This window comes from Acomys minous (genome assembly GCF_964271855.1).
Source record: "Acomys minous genome assembly, chromosome: 2".
Taxonomy (NCBI): Eukaryota; Metazoa; Chordata; class Mammalia; order Rodentia; family Muridae; genus Acomys; species Acomys minous.
In genome coordinates this window covers 7,270,317-7,288,966 of record NC_140484.1, presented here as the reverse complement: position 1 = coordinate 7,288,966, position 18,650 = coordinate 7,270,317, and the positions used below count along the sequence as shown (strand labels likewise).

Here is an 18,650-nt window from a genome sequence, read left to right as displayed (position 1 = left end):
ACACCGATGGCCAGGTGTGCTGGTGTTTGCCTTTACCCCAGCACTGGAGAGGCAGAGGCAGGTAAAACTCTGCAAGTTCAAGACTAGGCTGGCCTTATCTTATGAGTTCCAAGCCAGCCAGGGCTACCCAGTCAAACCCTGTCTCAATAACACCAACAACGAAACAAATAAACCAACCAACAAAACAACAAACAAAAAACCCCTGAGACTACATTGGGTTTGCACCAAATATATTTTTGTGTTTGTTTTCTTGTTATTTTTTTTTTTAATTTTGCAATATTAGGTTTTCCACCATCCACGTGAAAAGAAAGAAAAAAGAAAAAAAAAAGAGCAGAGAACCCAGGTAGTTTTTTGTTTACCTATAGAACTTCTCAAAGCTCAGGTTGCATGCAGGTTACCAGAGTCTGTAAGTCTGGGGCAAGGCTCTGATTCCACATTTTTATCAAGCTCCAGTAGATACTGTCTCTTCTTGTCCTGACAGCAGAGGCCTAGAACGTACTGTTTTCTGACCTTTGGTATGGCTTTCTGTTCCTCATGTCATAATGTCCCTCTGGGTCATTTTGACCTTCAGCGCACTCCAACTGTGTAGTAATAGGCTTTATGGCTCCCAAATTGACATAGATCTGTTGCAGACAAGAGGATAAGTCGCAGAGGCTTTGCTTGACAAAGTTCCAGAAGCCTCCGACTGTCCAGCACGATCTCTAGACATCCAGAACAGCTGTCAAGGCTTTGCTTGTCAAAGTTCCAAAGATCTCCAGCTGATCACCACTGCCCCTAAATAGTATATATGGTCCAGGTGTAATTTTGTCTAAAATCTGCCCTTTTTTTCTCCTAAACTTGTCTTTTTCTTTTTCAGCCCTAAGGAAATTCATACGGGGAAAACTTTTTCCCTCAGAGAATGTTGAAAGAGGGTATCTGGCCAAAGGCTTGTTGCTCTGATGGTGAGCACCCAAGCAGAAACTGCATGACAGAAAGTTAGGACCTGCCGGGCATGGTGGCACATGCCTTTAATCCCAGCGCTTGGGAGGCAGAGGCAGGCGGATCACTGTGAGGCCAGTTTGAGGCCAGCCTGGTCTACAAAGTGAGTCTAGGACAGCCAAGGCTACACAGAGAAACCCTGTCTCAAAAAACCAAAAACAGAGAAAAAGAAAACAAAAGAAATTTAGGACCTTGACATAGCACTACGTGGCTAGATACTGTTACCTGTAGAGACCTGTCTTTAGAATCTGCTTTGAGAGCAATAAGAGGTGGGCTTAGAACGTCATGCTTTGCAGATACTTTACAATAAAGCACCCCTTGGTAGTTAGCCTGGCCTTGGATAGCTCACCTGTTGGTTTGGGACTAGGAGTAAGTCAAGTTTTTTCTTTATTAGAGAACATTTAGCTCAAGCTATGTTGCTATGACAGTCTTGTAAACATAATGGCTTTAGCCCGGGGAAATTTATGATTAAACTTTCCCAAGTATTGTTTAAGAAATAATAATCAGGTTATGCTGACCATTGCTTGGAAATTGATTGATTGATATTTTTTTTTGCTGTATGCTTTATTGTAGGTTATGCAGAACTTTATGTATTTTCTTGTTAGACTGTTCTCTTACTTTGTTGATTTTTGAATGCCCTGTTGATTGTAAAAGATGAGAAAAATCATGTTGTAATCTGTGATGAAAAAAATTGAACTTCATTTTAGTAAAATACTGGCATTGGCTCAAGGGGAACAGAAAGGAGTCAGACAAATAGCAGGCAAGACAGAGCTGGAGACGGATAGAAAACCAGGAAATGAAGTTCTCCTGGGCTTTAAGACCTTCAGCTAAACCGCATATGCCTGAGTCTCCAAGTATTTCTTTTTCCTCAACCTCTCCTCAACAACTAGTTCCTCTGATTAGTTGTTCCACCGACAGTTGGTTTCCCTTAGCCAGCTGTTCACCGCCTGCTCGATTCTCCCTACTATGTGTCCACTCTTCTCTCCTCTTCGCTGCCTCCAGAGCTGGTCAGACTCTCTCTGCACGTAACAGAAACTTATGGCAATTAGGCCTGTTGATGTAGGTAAAAGGGGGCTTCTTGGCTCCTGTAAATGAAAAGTAAAGGAGCAGCTGACTGCCGCTGAGCTTTGCAGCCAAATGAGATCAAGATGACGCTGTTCTCTGTCCTGCTTTTCTTCTGCCTTTGTTTTCGGGGTGCTTCGAGGGGCAGCCCTCAGCAGCCCCAGGCTCTTGCCTCCCGATGGCATGGTAGCCCTCTGCAGCTCCACCTTCCCCTAAGAGCTCCCACAAACCCTCTGACAGTCATTCTGATAGGATAGTGTAGCACACGGGCCCATCTGGAAGCAGTTTCTGTGGCCAGGGGAAGGCTGCGCGGTTTGATTGGCAGGGCCTTGTAGGGTGGGCGAATTAGCCGGACAGAGACGGGGTTCCTAGGAAGAAGTTGGATGAAAATAGACCCACAGGCTGGGAAGCCCAGTATGTTAGAGCCAATGGGGGCTGTGTTAACAGAGCAGCAGCAGGTACTGACGGCGAGACTGCCTGGTCTGCCATGGGACTACGGGTCTGCATCAGTGTCATTCGTTATAAAACAGAACAAGAGCTGTGACTTCTGAAATTTGCTTCAAAATAATGTGAAGGTGGGAAAAGAAGGTCAGAATACAGATGTCACAAGTTTAAGCAGGATTCACTATATGTTAATTCTACATTTTTGTGTGTTCAAATTTTTCTGTAATAACAAAGCACCCCAAATTTCATCACGGGCTCACTTTATTCTTTTTCACCTCCACTTTTCTGGCATAGGGATAGCATTGTGACACCTGCACCTGAGAGGACAGGGGCTTGGGTGCTTCTTGTGGTGACCACACGCTGCTGCACGCCTCGGTCCCTGACACCGGCTGCCCTCGGGGTTCTGTAGAGCCTTTTCCTCTACCTTCTTCTTCCTCTGGGTCTGAAAGGAAAAACCAGGAAGGCATCAAGTTCCAAAAAAGTAGAAAACATAGATAGACCTTTAAGACTACTTTTACAAAATAAAGCCCCCATGCAACTCACCCTGTGAGTTTTACTGTGTCCCAAAAGGTTGCCCAGTGGGGGGACATATTTGTTAGCTTCTGCCTGCTTCAGTTGTTCCAGCACAAACCACAGAATTGACACTGGGCATCGGCCTCCTAGATGATGCATATCTTGTCACATAGACTTGATTGATCCTGGTGGCTCCCCTTAGTGTTCCCAAGCCCCGTTGCTTGTCATGTATTGGCTGCGGAAAGTAGTAGCCGACTTCTAAGGGAAAGCAGAAAGGTTAGCTCAAGGGACAGGCCTGTCAACCTAGACACCGGTCTAGGGGAGTATGAGGTGGAAGGAAACGTTCTGGGCAGGAGCTATCTCCTCAGCCCTGGCTCAGCCTTGGCCTCTTCCAGACAGCCTTGGGCTCTGCACTGTTTTGTTGTCATTTAGATCTGGGGATAATTGATAATGTGCATTCTGGGTAACCTGGTTACTTGCACAAGGCATTGCATGTGCTTATAGAATGTCAACGGCTATCCTTTCTGTTGGATACAAGGACCACTTGCGCAAGGTGTGAGGTCCCCTCTGGGGTAGCTGGCCCAACCAGGGCTGAGTCTCTGGGCCTGTGTTCTTGCCTTCTCACAGCTCAGGATCTGAGTCACTGTCTTCTCTTTGTCTTTTCCTTTTAGTCTTGATCTGACAGGCGATTCCCTCCATGGCTTGAACATTTTATGTCTTTTCCTTGTGCCCACCCACAGCCTCTCACTCTGACGCCACAGGCCGGCCCTCCTTCAGTCTCACCTTCCCCCAGACCTACCGTTGACCTTAGCAATAGCAGGTCAACGTCACACCTCACTAAGAATGTAGAATGCTAGTCTCTGTGCGCTGGACCTGGGTTTCCTAGAATAAGATACGTTATGTTCGCTAGTGTCTGAATGGCCCTGGAAGCCGTAAGCCACACAGAAAAAAGTAAAGAGTAAAAGAGCAGATGACTAACCTTCTTCGTGAAATTATTTGTCCATGTTGACATAGTTGATGGAGAGTTTGTAGGTTTTTAAATCGACTTTATTGAGATGTGACTTGCATGCCTTGCTCTCTGACCCCTCCCCCCACTCTGGTTGCCATTATCCTCAGACCTTATCTTTTGGATCAACCCTTTTATCTTTCCTCGGAAAGGTATCATTTTTCCCTTTGGTGGCCTGGGAAACTGAGCAAGTGAGGCAGGTTGCAGCTGCTTCCTTCTGCGGCTTGCAATGCTCTCTGATGAGCTCTCTGTTTTACCTAGAAACCTGGAAAAAACGTGGCTGCTATCATCCAGGACATCCATTCCCAGAGAGAGAGGGACATGTTCCGGGAAGCCGACAGGTGAGGCTCTGGGACTTAGGGCAGAGACCTGGAGGTTAAAACACCTTCTAGCTCCTCGTTCTTAGGGGATGTCTCAGAGTTAGCATCGCTGCGACGAAACACCGTCACCAAGAGCCACTTGGGGGAGGAAAGGGTTTATTTCACTCACACTTCTCCATAACAGTCATCAGCCAAAGTGGTTAGGGCAGGAACTCGAACAGGGCAGGGGCCTGGAGGCAGGAGCTGCTGCAGAGGCCGTGGAAGGCACAGCTTCCTGGCTTGCTCCCCCACAGCTTGGCCAGTGTACTTTCTTATAGAACCTGGAAACACCAGGGCTGTCTCGGCCCCACCTACAATGGGCTGGGCCGCCCCCCCCCCCATCAATCACATATTTAAAAAATACCCTACAGGCGCTGGAGAGGTGGTTCAGAGGCTAAGGACACTGTTTGCTCTTCCAAAGGTCTTGAGTTCAATTCCCAGCAACTATATGGTGGCTCATTAACCATCTATAATGAGATCTGGTGCCCCCTTCTGGCCTGCTGGCTCACATGCAAGCAGAATACTGTATAAATAATAAATAAATGCATATTTTAAAAAAATACCCTACAGGCTTCCTTTCAGGCTGATCTTATGGAAGTGTTTTCACAATTAGGGCTCCTTCCTCTCAGATGACTCTAGCCTGGGTCGAGTGGACATAAAGGTGCTCAGTGTGGAGGATTTGAGTCGTAACATGGCCTACGCTTAGCCCTGACCAGCCACCTGGCCTCCTAGCCCCAACTCATCCGTGTTCAAATGATAGGTACAGCTGTAGTGCAGAACAGCTGCTCAGGTTAGACAGGCTGGGCGGAACGCTGGGCTTCCACTCGACATCCCTCCTGGATCGGAAAGGAAAACAGCAGACGGAGTCGCTATCTGGCTGCTTGGGGCAAGTTCACACTTTACTGATACATCCTGGGTGTACGTGGTTGCAGATTCCATTTAGAGGCAGCGCGTTCTTGATTTTTCATGAGCTGAATATAGACGCAGAAGTAAGAGTGTAGATGGGGTTAAACAAACAAACAAACAAACACCGAATTCCTTGAACATTGGTTCCAGACACTGAATGCGTGTGATTTTTCAAAGTGATTTCTTTCAACTGGCATTTATGACACTGCCAGGCTGGGGCTATGCCTGGTTCCCTGTAAAGAGCTAAAAATGGAGAAACTTAAGCAGGCCTGCAGTCTCCAGAGTGGCCACAGAGGGTGCTCTAACCTTGCTCTAGGGGACAGGAGCCCAGCCGGGTTCCCAGTTGCCTAAGAGACTGTGGTCCTAGGAGCAGTGTGTCCGGGCAGTGAGAGGTGCATTGTTGAACACGTGAGAACCAAATGAAAGTATTCCATCCCTCTAGGGTATCAGGTGAACCATCTGGTTAATAATCGGCCTTCAGAGAGCATGTGCGTGTTCAGGCTTGGGATTTTTGTTTGTCTGTTTTTTAATTTAAAATTGTGGTGACCTGGTGTTTTAATGGTGTATAAGGGCAGACCATGTCACCTATAATTCTGTGGCAGCATAGAGTGGGGAGACTATGAAGTTGCGCCCTGAACCTTAGACAGATCCACTTCCTGAGAGTTTCAATGTTTTCATCTCAAATTTGAATAGGTCTGGGTTCTGAGGCCGCTTCCATCGCTTAGATACATTCCTCCTTCTTTGTTTTATGGATCTGAGCCTCCTCATTCCTGCTACTCCCCCCACCACGAGCATCGTCTTCCACTCTCACGGTCTTAGCTACTTGTAGTGAAGACTAAATGAAGGGGGGGAAAGAGGGAAGATAAGTCATTTATGTGCTGATGGGGCTCAAGTGGAGCAGTGGCTTCAAGTCTTACAAGCAAGCCAGATTGGATGTAAGTTAGGTAGCGCCTTTAACGGTAGGCCATGGCAACCTCACTCTGTGACCCTTTACTCCAGAGTCCTCGCCCTGTATATCCCCAGGAAGAGAATTTCCTGGAGCCTGTATCTGAACATAGCTCCCAAGAGGAAGTAAGGTAGCACTGAACCCCACCAACACAGTCCTTCTTCCCAGTTCCCAGGAGCAGAATCCATGCCCTTAGAAATCAGCAGGGGCGCTGGAGTGATGGCTCAGTGGCTAAAAGCACCGCCTGTTCTCCCAGAGGTACTGAGTTCAATTCCCAGCAACCAGCAACCACATGGTGGTTCACAACCATCTATAATGAGATCGTGTGGCCTCTTCTGCAGATAAAGCACTCATATGCAATAAATAAATCTTTAAAAAAAAAAGCTTGGCAGTGGTGGTGCACGCTTTAATCCCGGCACTTGGGAGGCAGAGGCAGGTGGATCACTGTGAGTTCGAGGCCCGCCTGGTCTACAAAGTGAGTCCAGGATAGCCAAGGCTACACAGAAAACCCTGTTTCAAAAAAACAAAAACAAACAAACAAACAAAGAACTCAACCGGGGGCACAGGCTTGTTCCTGGCCAAAGATTGCACATGTGGGCAGACTGTGCCAAGTGTATGTCTGAGAGCCAATCTCTGTGTGTGGCTACATCTGAGCGTGGTGTGGGGTACAAGCTCTGCAGATTCTGAACCCTGTCTCTTCCCTTCCTCCCAGATATGGTCCAGAGCGGCCACGCTCTCGAAGCCCAGTGAGCCGATCACTCTCCCCAAGATCGCACACTCCAAGTTTCACTTCCTGTAGCTCCTCCCACAGTCCTCCAGGCCCCCCCAGGGCTGACTGGGGCAATGGCCGGGACTCCTGGGAACAGTCTCCCTATGCAAGACGGGAAGACGATCGCGAGCCTGTCCCCTGGAGGGAGAACGGGGAAGACAAGAGGGACAGGACAGATGTTTGGGCACATGATCGAAAACACTACCCCAGGCAGCTGGACAAAGCTGAGTTGGATGAGCGACTTGAAGGAGGGAGGGGCCACCGGGAAAAGTACCTGAGGTCGGGGTCCCCCGGCCCGCTCCATTCCGTGTCCAGCTACAAAGGCCGGGAAGATGGCTACTATCGAAAAGAGCCTAAGGCCAAGTTGGACAAATACCAGAAGCAGCAACAGGATGTGCCAGGAAGGTCCAGGAGGAAAGAAGAGGCTAGACCGCGGGAGAGTCGACACCCTCACCCAGAGGACTCCAGCAAGGAAGATGAGCTGGACCCCAAGATCGCTAGGGCCCCTGAGGGTGCCAAGTCCAAGCAGAGTGAGAAAAGCAAAACCAAGAGACCTGACAGAGACCAAGAAGGAGCTGATGACAAGAAAGAAAGCAGAACGGCAGAGAATGAGGTAATGATGTGACTGTGACCCCAGGTAAGGCGAGGCAGGCCAAGAGGAAAGGGCAAGCCTTATGCATTGATGATGAACATTTACAGAATGCATGAAGGAATGCCTCTCAACTGTTTGCCTTGTGTGGAGCACTGTGCTAAGTACATTACGTCAGTTACACTGCTTAATCCTCATAGCGCCCCAACAGAGGTAGGATGCTTACCACTACAGAGGAGAAGAGTAAAGCACAGAACAGCACGCTGTGTGACTAAAGGTTGGGGAAAGGGACAGCCAGAGCTGTAGGTAGTGATCTGCCACCAGGTCCCATGGTGGTGTTGCCTTCACCAGAAGCTAAGGAGAGACGCGGCAGGCAGGCCTTTTGTAGTTCTGTGTGCCAGGGTGGAGTGTTCCTGGGGTGTTGGCACCCACAGAGTCACCCAAGGCCCATTCTGTGTGCCAAAAGCGTTACTGATGCTGGAGCTCCAATGACAGGGAAAGAGAAGTGGCCACCACCCCCTAAATTACACTGGGAGCTCAAGCGTGGTGAGCTTCTGCAAATAAAAGACGTTAATTTCAGCTTAATAAAGGCCCATTGCAACCATCTGGCCTTATATCCAAGTTTTCTCTTAACACTGTTAAGGTTCTTAAGATGGTGGGGGAAACTCTGGGTACCAGGTTTGAAATCTCACTTGATGCATATTTCCTCTTAGATGAGGCTTCATATTAATTAGGGGTGAGATGGTAGAGTTTGGGGGTTCTCATAAGAATATTAATTATTAAAATTCTCTGTGCATATCTTCTTGTCACCCTGACCCAGGAGTTGGTGACAATCCAAATAAGGAGTCCAGTTCTGAATTCCATGAACACTGCAGAGTCACTTCTGGCTATTATTCCAGCCTTTATTTCCACATGCATGGGAGGAGGGCCAGCTGGTGATCTAGGCACGAGCAAGCCACATGGCCCATATGCAGCTGAGGCCAAGGTCTGACACACTTAGAAAACAATCTGCATACAATAGAACCAAGTTGGAATTTACAGTGGATCAGCAGCTCTGTAGGTAATTAACACTGCAGAATGCAGGCTGCGTGCATGTACAGGGTATTTGAGCTGGGTATTGAAAATGGGCAAAAACCAGTTTGATATTCTTGGTAGAAGCTGCAGCAGGCAAGTGAAAGCAGATGGCCGTTTTCAAAAATATGAAGATATTCAACATGGCTGTGTTTTTACGGTATACTTAAAGATCCTATTTTTTTAAACATAAAATCATGATTCTGGTATAAACACATGTCAATGATTTTTATTAACTCCTGCATTGCATCTTATCAGCATATGATATAAAGTCAACTCAAAAGGGAAACCGAAGAACAGGCAACTCACATAAACAACCCACATAGGAATTTGATAGTGAGGTGTAACGTTTTCCACAGAAAACAGGGAATTAATGCATTGTCATTGGATAAAGCTGATTTGCATCTTATTTTATTTAGAGACAGGGTTTTTCTGTGTAGCCCAGCTGTCCTGGACTCTCTTTGTAGACCAGGCTGGCCTCAAACTTTCAGAGATGCACCTGCCTCTGCCTCCCAAGTGCTGAGATTACAGGCGAGCTCCACTGCACCTGGCTCTCATTTGCATGAGTAAGAGGCATTTGCATTAGGATCAATGATCAGTTTCCAGACCAGAAAAGATATAAAACCATGAGAAGTACGGACTTCAGAAGAACTGCATACCCAGATGGATGTCATAGACAATTCTATTAAAAAGACAGCAAGCTGGGCGTGGTGGCGCACACCTTTAATCCCAACACTTGGGAGGCAAAGGCAGGCGGATTGCTGTGAGTTTAAGGCCAGTCTGGTCTACAAAGTGAGTCTAAGACAGCCAAGGTTACACAGAGAAACCCTGTTTCAAACAACAACAACAACAAAAAAGACCCCAGGGCTGGACATAGTGACACAGATCTGTAATTCCAGTTACTCAGTAGGTGAAGGGAGGAGGATCTCAAGTTCAAGGCCAGCCTGGGCAATTCACTCAAAATGTGAGCGTCTGGGATGAAATTTAGTGGTGGAGTGTTACCTCATTGTAAGAGGCCCTGGATTCGACCCCCAGTTAAATAAGCAAACAAATAGAGGAAGGACAAGAGGGCAAAAGGATACACAGTGATCTTTTTGCCCATTTCAAAGTCTGCCGTGGTGGTGCTTGCCTTTAATCCCAGCACTCGGAAGGCAGAGGCCAGCCTGGTCTACAAAGCAAGTCTAGGACAGCCAAGTCTACACAGGAAAACCCTGTCTCAAAAAACCAACAACAACAAAAAAGTTCTGCCATGTTTTCTTAACTGGCAAAACAGGAGAGGCACAGGAGGTGGGTGGGGGCAGGTTTACCTGTGTGCCTTGTCAAAGATTTAAACTGGATCCTGACAGCCAGGCCAGGCAGCTGGTAATTTTAAGAAGAGGGTATACTTTTTAAAAGCTGTATTTCTGGGTTCTATGTTTGTGGATTCAACGAACCACAGATTGAAAATATTTGGGGGAAAAGTTTTATCTTTAATGAACATCTACAGACTTTTAAAAAATTGTTATTTCCTAAACAAGATAGCAAACCAACTATTCATATAGGGTTTGCATGGCAGAAGGGATAAAAGAGTAATCAGGAAGTGATTTACAGTTTATGAGAGGATATGTGTAGATTATAGGAAATACAAGGCCATTTTATACAAGAGCCTTCAGGCATTTGCGATCCAACTGTCTGAGAGGAGTCTGGAACCACCCCCCATAGCCACCATAGGGCAGCTGTCTTTGCTCAGAAATAGTCAAGGAGGTGGTGATGGCCCAGGGCCCCAAGGGGAGGCCAGCGGGATGAGTGGGTGGGCCTTTGCCATGGAGTCTACCTTCCCAAGGAGTCCCCTTGGCTTGTTCTTAGCATCTGTCTTTACTTATGGCTGCTCTGTAACATCTCAACACCCACTCCGCTTCTTTCTCCTGGTACCTTTCTGTGTTCAGTGGCATAGATCACTTAGCATCCTTATCTAAAGTAGTGTCTACCTCACCCTACAACCTCCAGACATCATCTCCACAACGCGAGAATCATTTGTGTTCACAGACTTGTCCCTGTCCTTGGAGTAGAGCTTGGCCCAGAGTGGGTGGTAAATAAGTGTCTGTGGAAGAGGCACTGACTGACTCCTGAGAACCAGGTCATGTCCTAGTCTCGGCCGCCTCGGTGCTCTTTGCAGGGTATGATCATTAGGTGGCCATTGTGTTTTAATGAGCTTGTGCTCATGACAGACCCTCTGAACTCTGTACATGTGGAAAATCTCTGTTTCTCACTGGGAATGGCTGGCCAAATCCAGACCTGACCTTAGAACTCCAGACAGAAGGAAAGAAATCAAGTCACTGAGAAAGAATGAGGGAAAGAAGCACTGGTCCAACCTTCTAGAAGGGAGAAGGCACAGGTCACAGATATGTATAGGGAAGTCAAGCCAGCTAGGTGTAGGATGAGTGAGGCCAAACAAGTTGTGATGACAGCTGGAGGCGGTCAGCCATTGCTCAGCGCCACTTGGTTGCTGTGATGCCAAGTACACACCCCCTGCTGTCACATCCCCCTCCCCTTAAAGCAAGACTCAGCGCTACAGATCCGCATGGAATCTCCCAAGCCTTAGAAAGTCTGGGGTTGGCAAGATGCCTCAGCGGGCACCTTTTGTTACAAGAATGATAACCTGAGTTCAAATCTCTGGGAGCCTGTGGGCCAGCTAGAGGGAGAAACAATAGAGGGGAAACAACAACGATACCTTGTCGGGGCACAGTCTGCTCTTCCAAAGGTCTCAAGTTCGAGTCCCAGCAATCACATGGTGGCTACCAATCACCTGTAGTGAGATCTGGTGCCTTCTTGTGGTGGGCAGCCGTACATGTGAGCAGAATATTATATAAATAATAAAAAAACCTTAAACACAAACAAACAAAACAAAGATAACCTTGTCTAAAGTAATGTGGAAGATGAGGATGAATACTTGAGTTGTCTTCTTCTTCTTCCTTCCTTCCTTCCTTCCTTCCTTCCTTCCTTCCTTCTTCCTTCCACAGTATTCTGCCTGTACACCATAAGAGGGTACCAGATCTTATTATAGATGGTTATAAGCTATCATGTGGTTGCTGGGAATTGAACTTAGGACCCTTGGAAGAAAAGCCAGTGCTCTTAACCTTTGAGCCATCTTTCTAGCCCCTAAATTGGCTCCTAGTATACACATGCACATTGTGCACATATGTGCCTACACACAAACATATATGCATAGTCACATATGTACCTGTACACAAATGTGCACATATAAGAAAATGGGTAGTCTAAACCTTGCTTGTTGGTCTCACATGGTTAGAGACTTGCAGAAGACAAAAAAAAAAAAATCTAGACGAATAAAACCACTTGTGCTTGGTTGAGAGACCCCAGCATTCTTGGATACAGTGCAAAGACCAAGTCACTCTTTACATGAACACAAGAGCATATGGAAAATGCTAAGGAGAAGAGCTTTAAGATGTAGTCAGTATTTCACGGAGCCAGGGCTTCCCTGTGGAGATTTGAAGGAAACCTACATATTTTGTGAGTGCAAAGGAAGATCAGGCAGAAGCAACAGTGTAAGCGAGGCCTCTGTGTGGCTGGAGCCAGTGTGGTTGGAGCAGAGTACCAAGTTAATGTGCTGGGAGGTGAGATGGAAGTGTCCCCAGAAGCCATGTCATATGGGCCTTGTATGCAGATTAACAATCTTTAGTCCTAAGTGAAACGGGAAGTAAATGAAATGTTTTGACAAGAAAGTGCAATGGGGATGTAATTCTCTCCATTTTTAAGAGGATCCTTTCAAATCGCCTTAGAGAATATAGTTTTTTTGGGGGGGGCAGGGGGGCGGATAGAGATTAGAAAAGACCGTACCTGGGTGGCATTCCTGGCTGGGTGGTGGCAATACCCACTCATGGCCGTTGAGACCCACTGCCATGTTCTGTGAGGTGAGGTGGGCAGCTGTGTGTGGATTCCATTTGTCTGATCCCCTGAAGGGGCACATCTCAGCAAGAGCTGCCTCTTCCCTTGCTCCTTTCTGGAGGCCTTCTGCTGAGGACTTCTGGCTGCATCACTAAGGCTGCCCTCTGCCCTCCCGGCTTGAGCTGAAGGGGACGGGATGGATGTCTTGCTGTACTGACCAGGAGCATGTCTGCAGGAACTACTCATGGAGAATAGTTTATTTTTAACAAGGAAGGGGCAAGGACGATTCACTCAAGGGAAAGAAAACAACAATGTGAGTGGCCTTCTGCTGGGTGGGGCTGGCTTCTGGCAGCTGGGAAGATGGCTGCAGCTGCTTTGCTCTTGGGCAGAAGACTTGAGGGAAGCTTGGAGTAGCTTCTGCTGCTCCAGCTGTCTCTATCCAGTAATAACCAGTTATACCAGTTAGCCCCCAGTTCCTGCTCAAATTGGCTCCTTATCAGTCGCAGGGGGTGTGCCTGGCTGCAAGTAATTAAGACCAGACCCTTTTCCTGGAGCCAATCGGGGCCCCAAGAGCGTTGATAAAGTATTACTTCCTTATGCCAAAGGAGCCTAGGGAGCCTAAGCCATGGGAGAGGGAGCTCTGCGAAAGTCTAAAGTGAAAATTAGCAAGCTTTTTCCTCTTAAAATTATTTACTTACTTATGTGTATGGGTGGTTTGCCTGCACATATATCTGTGTATCACCTGTATACTTGGTATCTGAGGAGGCAGAAGAAGGCATCAGATCCCCAGGACCTGGAGTTATAGACAGTTGTGAGCCACCATGTGGGTGCTGGGAATTGAACCTGGGTCCACTGGAAGAGCAGCCAGTGCTCTTAACTGCTAAGCCATCTTTCCAGCCACAAAGCCTTTTCTACAAAAGATCATATTGGCAATATTTTAGTCAAAGAAGGCCAAGAGATAACGTTTAGGACTTTATGTGGGTCCTTACATAATTATTTAAAACGTAACTTTGCAAGGCACGTGAAGGAATCAGTGCATGTTGCTGCTGCAGAGAACCCTAGTGTGGCTCCCAGTGCCTGGGACAAGATCTGAAGTCTTTGGCCTCCATGGGCACCTGTACTCATGTGTACACACATACACACACACACACACACACACACACACACACACACACACACAGAGAGAGAGAGAGAGAGAGAGACAGACAGACAGACAGACAGACACTTAAAAAATGTAACTTCAAAATTGTAAAAGTACTATGTGGACTACAGCTTGCTGAGGGCCTTGGTTGGGGATAGACTACCAGGAAGGAGGAAGGCAAGGGTGGTGCACTTGGTTCACAATACTAGTTGGGTGACTCCCTTCCTAAGCATAAAGGAATAAGTGTATGTGTGTGTGTGTGCATGCACATGAATGGAAAAGATTTATTTGTGGGGAGATGGCACCACAGTGGCCAACCCCAAGGTCTTGCCTGCCCAAGTCAAGCCACTCTTACCTTTTTCTACTCACCCTCACCACAAACACTCAGGAGGTCACCAGGGACTTCTGTGCCCCGGAAGCCACTGGGTCAACTTTCAAAATGTTGTACTATTTGTGTGAGTGAGCCAGTTCCTTTCTGAGCCTCAGTTTCCTCAGCAGTGGCTTCCCCAGCACTCCCTCCCAGTGTGAGGGAGCAAGGGAGAGGCATGCACTTCTCTCTCTGCACCCCCTCCTCCACGGCTTCCGCTCATGCTTGGTTGTCTTTGCATTGTTCTTCCCTTGTAAGGCTGGAGCTGAGGAACAGGAAGGCATGGAAGAAAGCCCCCCATCGGAGGGCAGACAGCAAGAAGGGGCGGAGTCCTCTGAGCCAGAGAGCACAAGGACAAAGAAGGTAAGTCTGTCCCCATCTCTGTGGTGATGTCATTGTCGTTAGCATCAGGGGCTCGGTTGCAGGGCTTGGTTCTGCTTGACAGAGGCTGCATGGAATGTGAGCAAGTCCCCACATCGCTTCCACCGTGGCCTTAGAGCTTTCTGGAAGACAGGCTTCATGGATTTCTTTCGATGTCTTCACTGCGAGATATTCACCCACATGCCTGGGCTCCGCCTCCCTCTCCTGCAGCTTGACTGTGCTACTAAAAGAAAACATATGCCCAAAAAAGACTCAGACTTCAGAGCCAGGCTCCCAAAATAGGCAGGTCTCTTAGTGGGTTGGGGACATACGTACTCAAGCTGGTGTCCTGACCCCACCAGGCCCAGACTCTGAGATTAACAAGACATTTTCTGTGTTTTCTAAAGATTATTTTTACTTAGTTCAAAATCAAAATCCAATTACTGTCCTCCTGGGCTGGGCTTCCATGGGCAAAAGAAATGTCCTTGGATGATGGCCAGCCTCATGCCTTTCCGGTCAGGGGAGACTAATCTCCTGAACATGTGCCAAGCCCGTGGGCTGCTGGGAACGCCAAGGGAAAAGTACTGGAGGGCAAGTGTGGGATGGAAATTGCTTTGGCTGTGGGTGGAAGTTGCACCTTTGCTGAGAGAGGGAGTTTGTGAGTGGTTTCTCTGCAGTTACCTTTAGTGATGTCCACACATGCAAAGAAGTAGCTCTGATAAGCATTTAGCATTTATAATTTATCCATTCAATCAAAAAATATTTACAAATACCTATTATATAGCAGGGATTGTGTGTGTGTGTGTGTGTGTGTGTGTGTGTGTGTGTGTGTGTGTGTGTGATTTTAAACATAACAGATCAAGCACCAAGGGCTTATTCTGAAGTCTACGCCACTTTGGGCACCATTCCAAGGGTGACTGGATAAAGTGAGACTTAAAGGGCTCGGAACCCCTAAGTACCCAGTAAATGCCTCCCAAGGAGAAGCAAGAACTCTCACGGTCTTTCTGACATGAGGGCTCCTGTAGCCAATGCATATGGCTTCTGGTTGGATATTCTTAGCCACCACCTAATAGCCATTCTGCACCCTCATACAGGAACAAGACTGGGAGAGTGGAAGTGAGGCTGAGGGGGACAGCTGGTACCCCACAAACATGGAGGAGCTGGTCACAGTGGATGAAGTCGGAGAAGAGGATTTCATCATGGAACCAGACATACCAGAGCTGGAAGAAATTATACCCATTGCCCAGAAAGACAAAATCCTGCCCGAAATATGTCCCTGTGTGACAACCACCTTAGGTTTGGACTTAGCCCAAGACTTCGCCACGCAGGGGGAGGCCATAGAGAACGGGAGTGCAGAAATCAGCTTTACGCTACCCAGACAACAACAGCCGTCGACTTCCACAAGCTGTCCCAATGACACGGACGTGGAGCTGCCTGGCCTAAATCTGGATGCTGAGCGGAAGCCAGCTGAACGAGAGACAGGCCTCTCACTGGAGGTCTCAAATTGCTACGAGAAGGAGGCAAGAGGAGCGGAGGACTCGGATGTGCGTCTGGCCCCTGCAGCCCAGCAAATGTCTTCCCCCCAGCCAGCAGATGAGAGGGGCCGGCAGCCCAGCCCTTTTCTCGATGACTGCAGGGCCAGGGGGTCCCCTGAAGATGGGGCTCAGGAAGTCAGCTCTCTGGAAGAGAAAGCCGGCCCCCCTACTGAAAGCGACCTCCAAGGCCAGGCTTGCCAAGGTGTGTTGACTGAGGGTAACTACCTTCCTTTCCCTCACGGGTGGTTGGGTGGACTGGACCACTGTGCAGACTGGAACAGACCTATAAGATCATCTTAAAGCCGAGGCAGAAAGTCAAGTACTATAGAAGCAAGCCTCTGAAGGCCTGGCTAGCCTGTTAGAGCAAGCGGTGTAAAAGAAATTCCACAGAGACCCCTGTGCTCTGCTCTGAGAAGCAACCTCAGATAGGATCGATTTCTCTGCATTATTGGGGTCCTACCTAGGCGTGGGCAACTAAGATCATGTTGAGTTTTCAGTACAAAAAGCTTGGGCTCTTTTTGATGGCCTGCTGCCCTTTCCTGAACAGCAGAGATCCCTGGCAATTGCTTCTATAATGGAGCACCGGGGCTGGGGTGGGGGGTGTCACACAGGGAAAGAAGGGGTCTTTGCTAGATGGCTTGGCTTGCTCCCCTTCTAACTATCTCAGACCCATTTTTTTCCTTCAGGGTCTGATAGTGAAACAGGGCTTATCCCAGAAACAAGTCCGCCTCCACCGGAGGTGATGCTGTGTCTATGCGCAGTCTGTGACATCATGAAGTAAGAAGTCTAAAATGGGCTAAGCCCTGGCTTCTCTGCCAAGTGGAAACAGATCCACCCAGGGTCAGGGGGGTGGGGGGAGGAGTGGAGGGCGGGTGAGTCTTCCTTAAGGCTCTTACAGTGACGATAAGTAGAGATTCACTTTATGGAAAACTCTCAGCACCACCAAGGCTGGAGTAATACTAGTGGAGCAGAAAACATAGAGGAAAGGCCGAAAAATAAACATTCCTACGCAGAGCCTTGTGGGTAACGCCAGTTGGTGGGTGGCCCAAGGCTTGGGCTTTCCTCCATGTCAAGCTGACCTGAGCAGTTTTTCACCTGTCGGGATCTGAGTCTCCATGGAAACTGCCTTCATCAGCCAGCTTGTTGCTAGAGCTACAAAAAGGCCCAGCCCTTTGAGCGTAAATAGAGTGCCACATTTCCACCTCGCTCTAATGGAGCTCCTTTTATTCTGTCGTGCGGGGCTCAGCATGTGCTGGTCTCAGGGGCTTATTAACTTGCCTAGTATTTGGAGTTCATATTTAATAGTTCTGCTTCTCAAGCGTGGGCTGAGCATAGCATGGCCTTTTGGCCAGTCTTGGCAGATGTCAGCATAATTCCTACCCTTCAAGGATTCTTCTGCCGTCAGAGGTAGAGTGGTGCTGATTTGGGGGTAGTGGAGGGCAGAGCATCCAAGTAAAGGCATTAACAATCTATCTCCATGTGCCAAGTGCAAAGATGTGCCAAGTGTTATTGCAGGTGGCATTTTTTTGGCAGTGGAAACTGCTCTTAATTATAGCACTTTGGTTCTAATTAGCAGTCCCAGCCCCAGCCTCCTGCGATTAAGCAGTCCAGGGGACAATTCCCAGTCACACAGTTCAGGGGATAGAGCTACAGGGACTCTTTGAGGCCTGTAGTATATTTCATTAGGGTGTGTGTGTGTGTGTGTGTGTGTGTGTGTGTGTGTGTGTGTGTGTGGTTTTCCCCATCCCCTATTCCAACCGGCTCATGTTTTGCAGAACACTCCAGGTACATGGAAATGAAGTCTCTGGATGTGAAGTCCCCAGAATTCACTGAAGCGGAGCTGAAGGAGCCCCTTTCTTTGCCTTCCTGGGAACCGGAGGATGTATTCAGTGAACTTAGCATTCCTCTAGGTAGGTGAATTCCACAATCCTTCCTGAATTTCAGCTCCAGGAAATGACAGCCTTAAAGCAATGTGGAGGAGCTCAAGAGGGCTTTTGCCATCCTGTTGTCGTTGTTTTTTAGGTGTGACGCAATAGCCCTCCCCGATCTGCAAGACGGTAACGTTTCTTGTGGTTTCAGGACCCCATGGTAGATCTAATACCCACATGACCAAGCCATGAGACTCGGCCAGAGCCATCTGTTTCCCCATCAGGGATGCTTGATTCTTGACCTTGTAGGGACGTTAAACCCGGGCCTGGCTCATTCAGGGAAGCCGAAGACCCAGCTACCCCATTTGTCAATGAAAACAAACCCTCTGAGGCCACCTCTCTGCATGTCCTTGTCCCATATTATCCCAGAACCTGGCTACATGGCTTTTCTCCTTGATATATCTGCTTCTCTGGGGCAGTAGAGCCACTGAATATAGTGGGTTTTTAATTAAGAAAGCATGGGGGGTTATACACTAGTAACAACCTCCTGGACCAAGATCTCTGATTTTTTTTCTTGCACCCTGAAAGATTTGGGACCCAAGGGATGAGGGAGAAGCTGCTGAAGAGGGGACCCTATTCGGAGGGGACCCTCTGGGAAGTGTCTCTTTGGAAACCCACCATCATGCCGTCAACCCCGGGAAGCCTCAGCAGTGTGGAGGCTTGCTCTCCCCTCCATGTCTCTCTTGCTTTCTCCCACGTATTTAAGTATGCTACTTTTATAGAATTAGGTTTGAAAAATGGCAAATCTTGCTCTTAAGAAATTGCTGCATAATATCTCTCAAAACAAAATG

General features: G+C 48.0%; 1 protein-coding gene and 1 long non-coding RNA gene across 4 annotated transcripts in view; one reads left to right on the top strand and one right to left on the bottom strand.

Annotated features, from left to right (window-relative positions):
* RBM20 (RNA binding motif protein 20) overlaps positions 1-18,650 on the top strand; it is a 198,760-nt gene that overhangs the window by 167,274 nt on the left and 12,836 nt on the right. For all 3 annotated transcript variants that reach the window (XM_084772579.1, XM_084772578.1, XM_084772577.1), the window contains exons 8-12: positions 4,265-4,344; positions 6,927-7,596; positions 14,295-14,399; positions 15,491-16,133; positions 17,707-17,841. In XM_084772579.1, the coding sequence (XP_084628705.1) occupies positions 4,265-4,344; positions 6,927-7,596; positions 14,295-14,399; positions 15,491-16,133; positions 17,707-17,841 (1,633 nt within the window). The remainder of the gene's footprint in view (positions 1-4,264; positions 4,345-6,926; positions 7,597-14,294; positions 14,400-15,490; positions 16,134-17,706; positions 17,842-18,650) is intronic.
* Positions 2,728-12,790, bottom strand: LOC311592320. The gene is made up of 3 exons (XR_014777379.1): positions 12,481-12,790; positions 3,028-3,255; positions 2,728-2,926 (listed from the first exon to the last, which is right to left on the bottom strand). It is a non-coding gene; the product is annotated as an uncharacterized lncRNA (long non-coding RNA).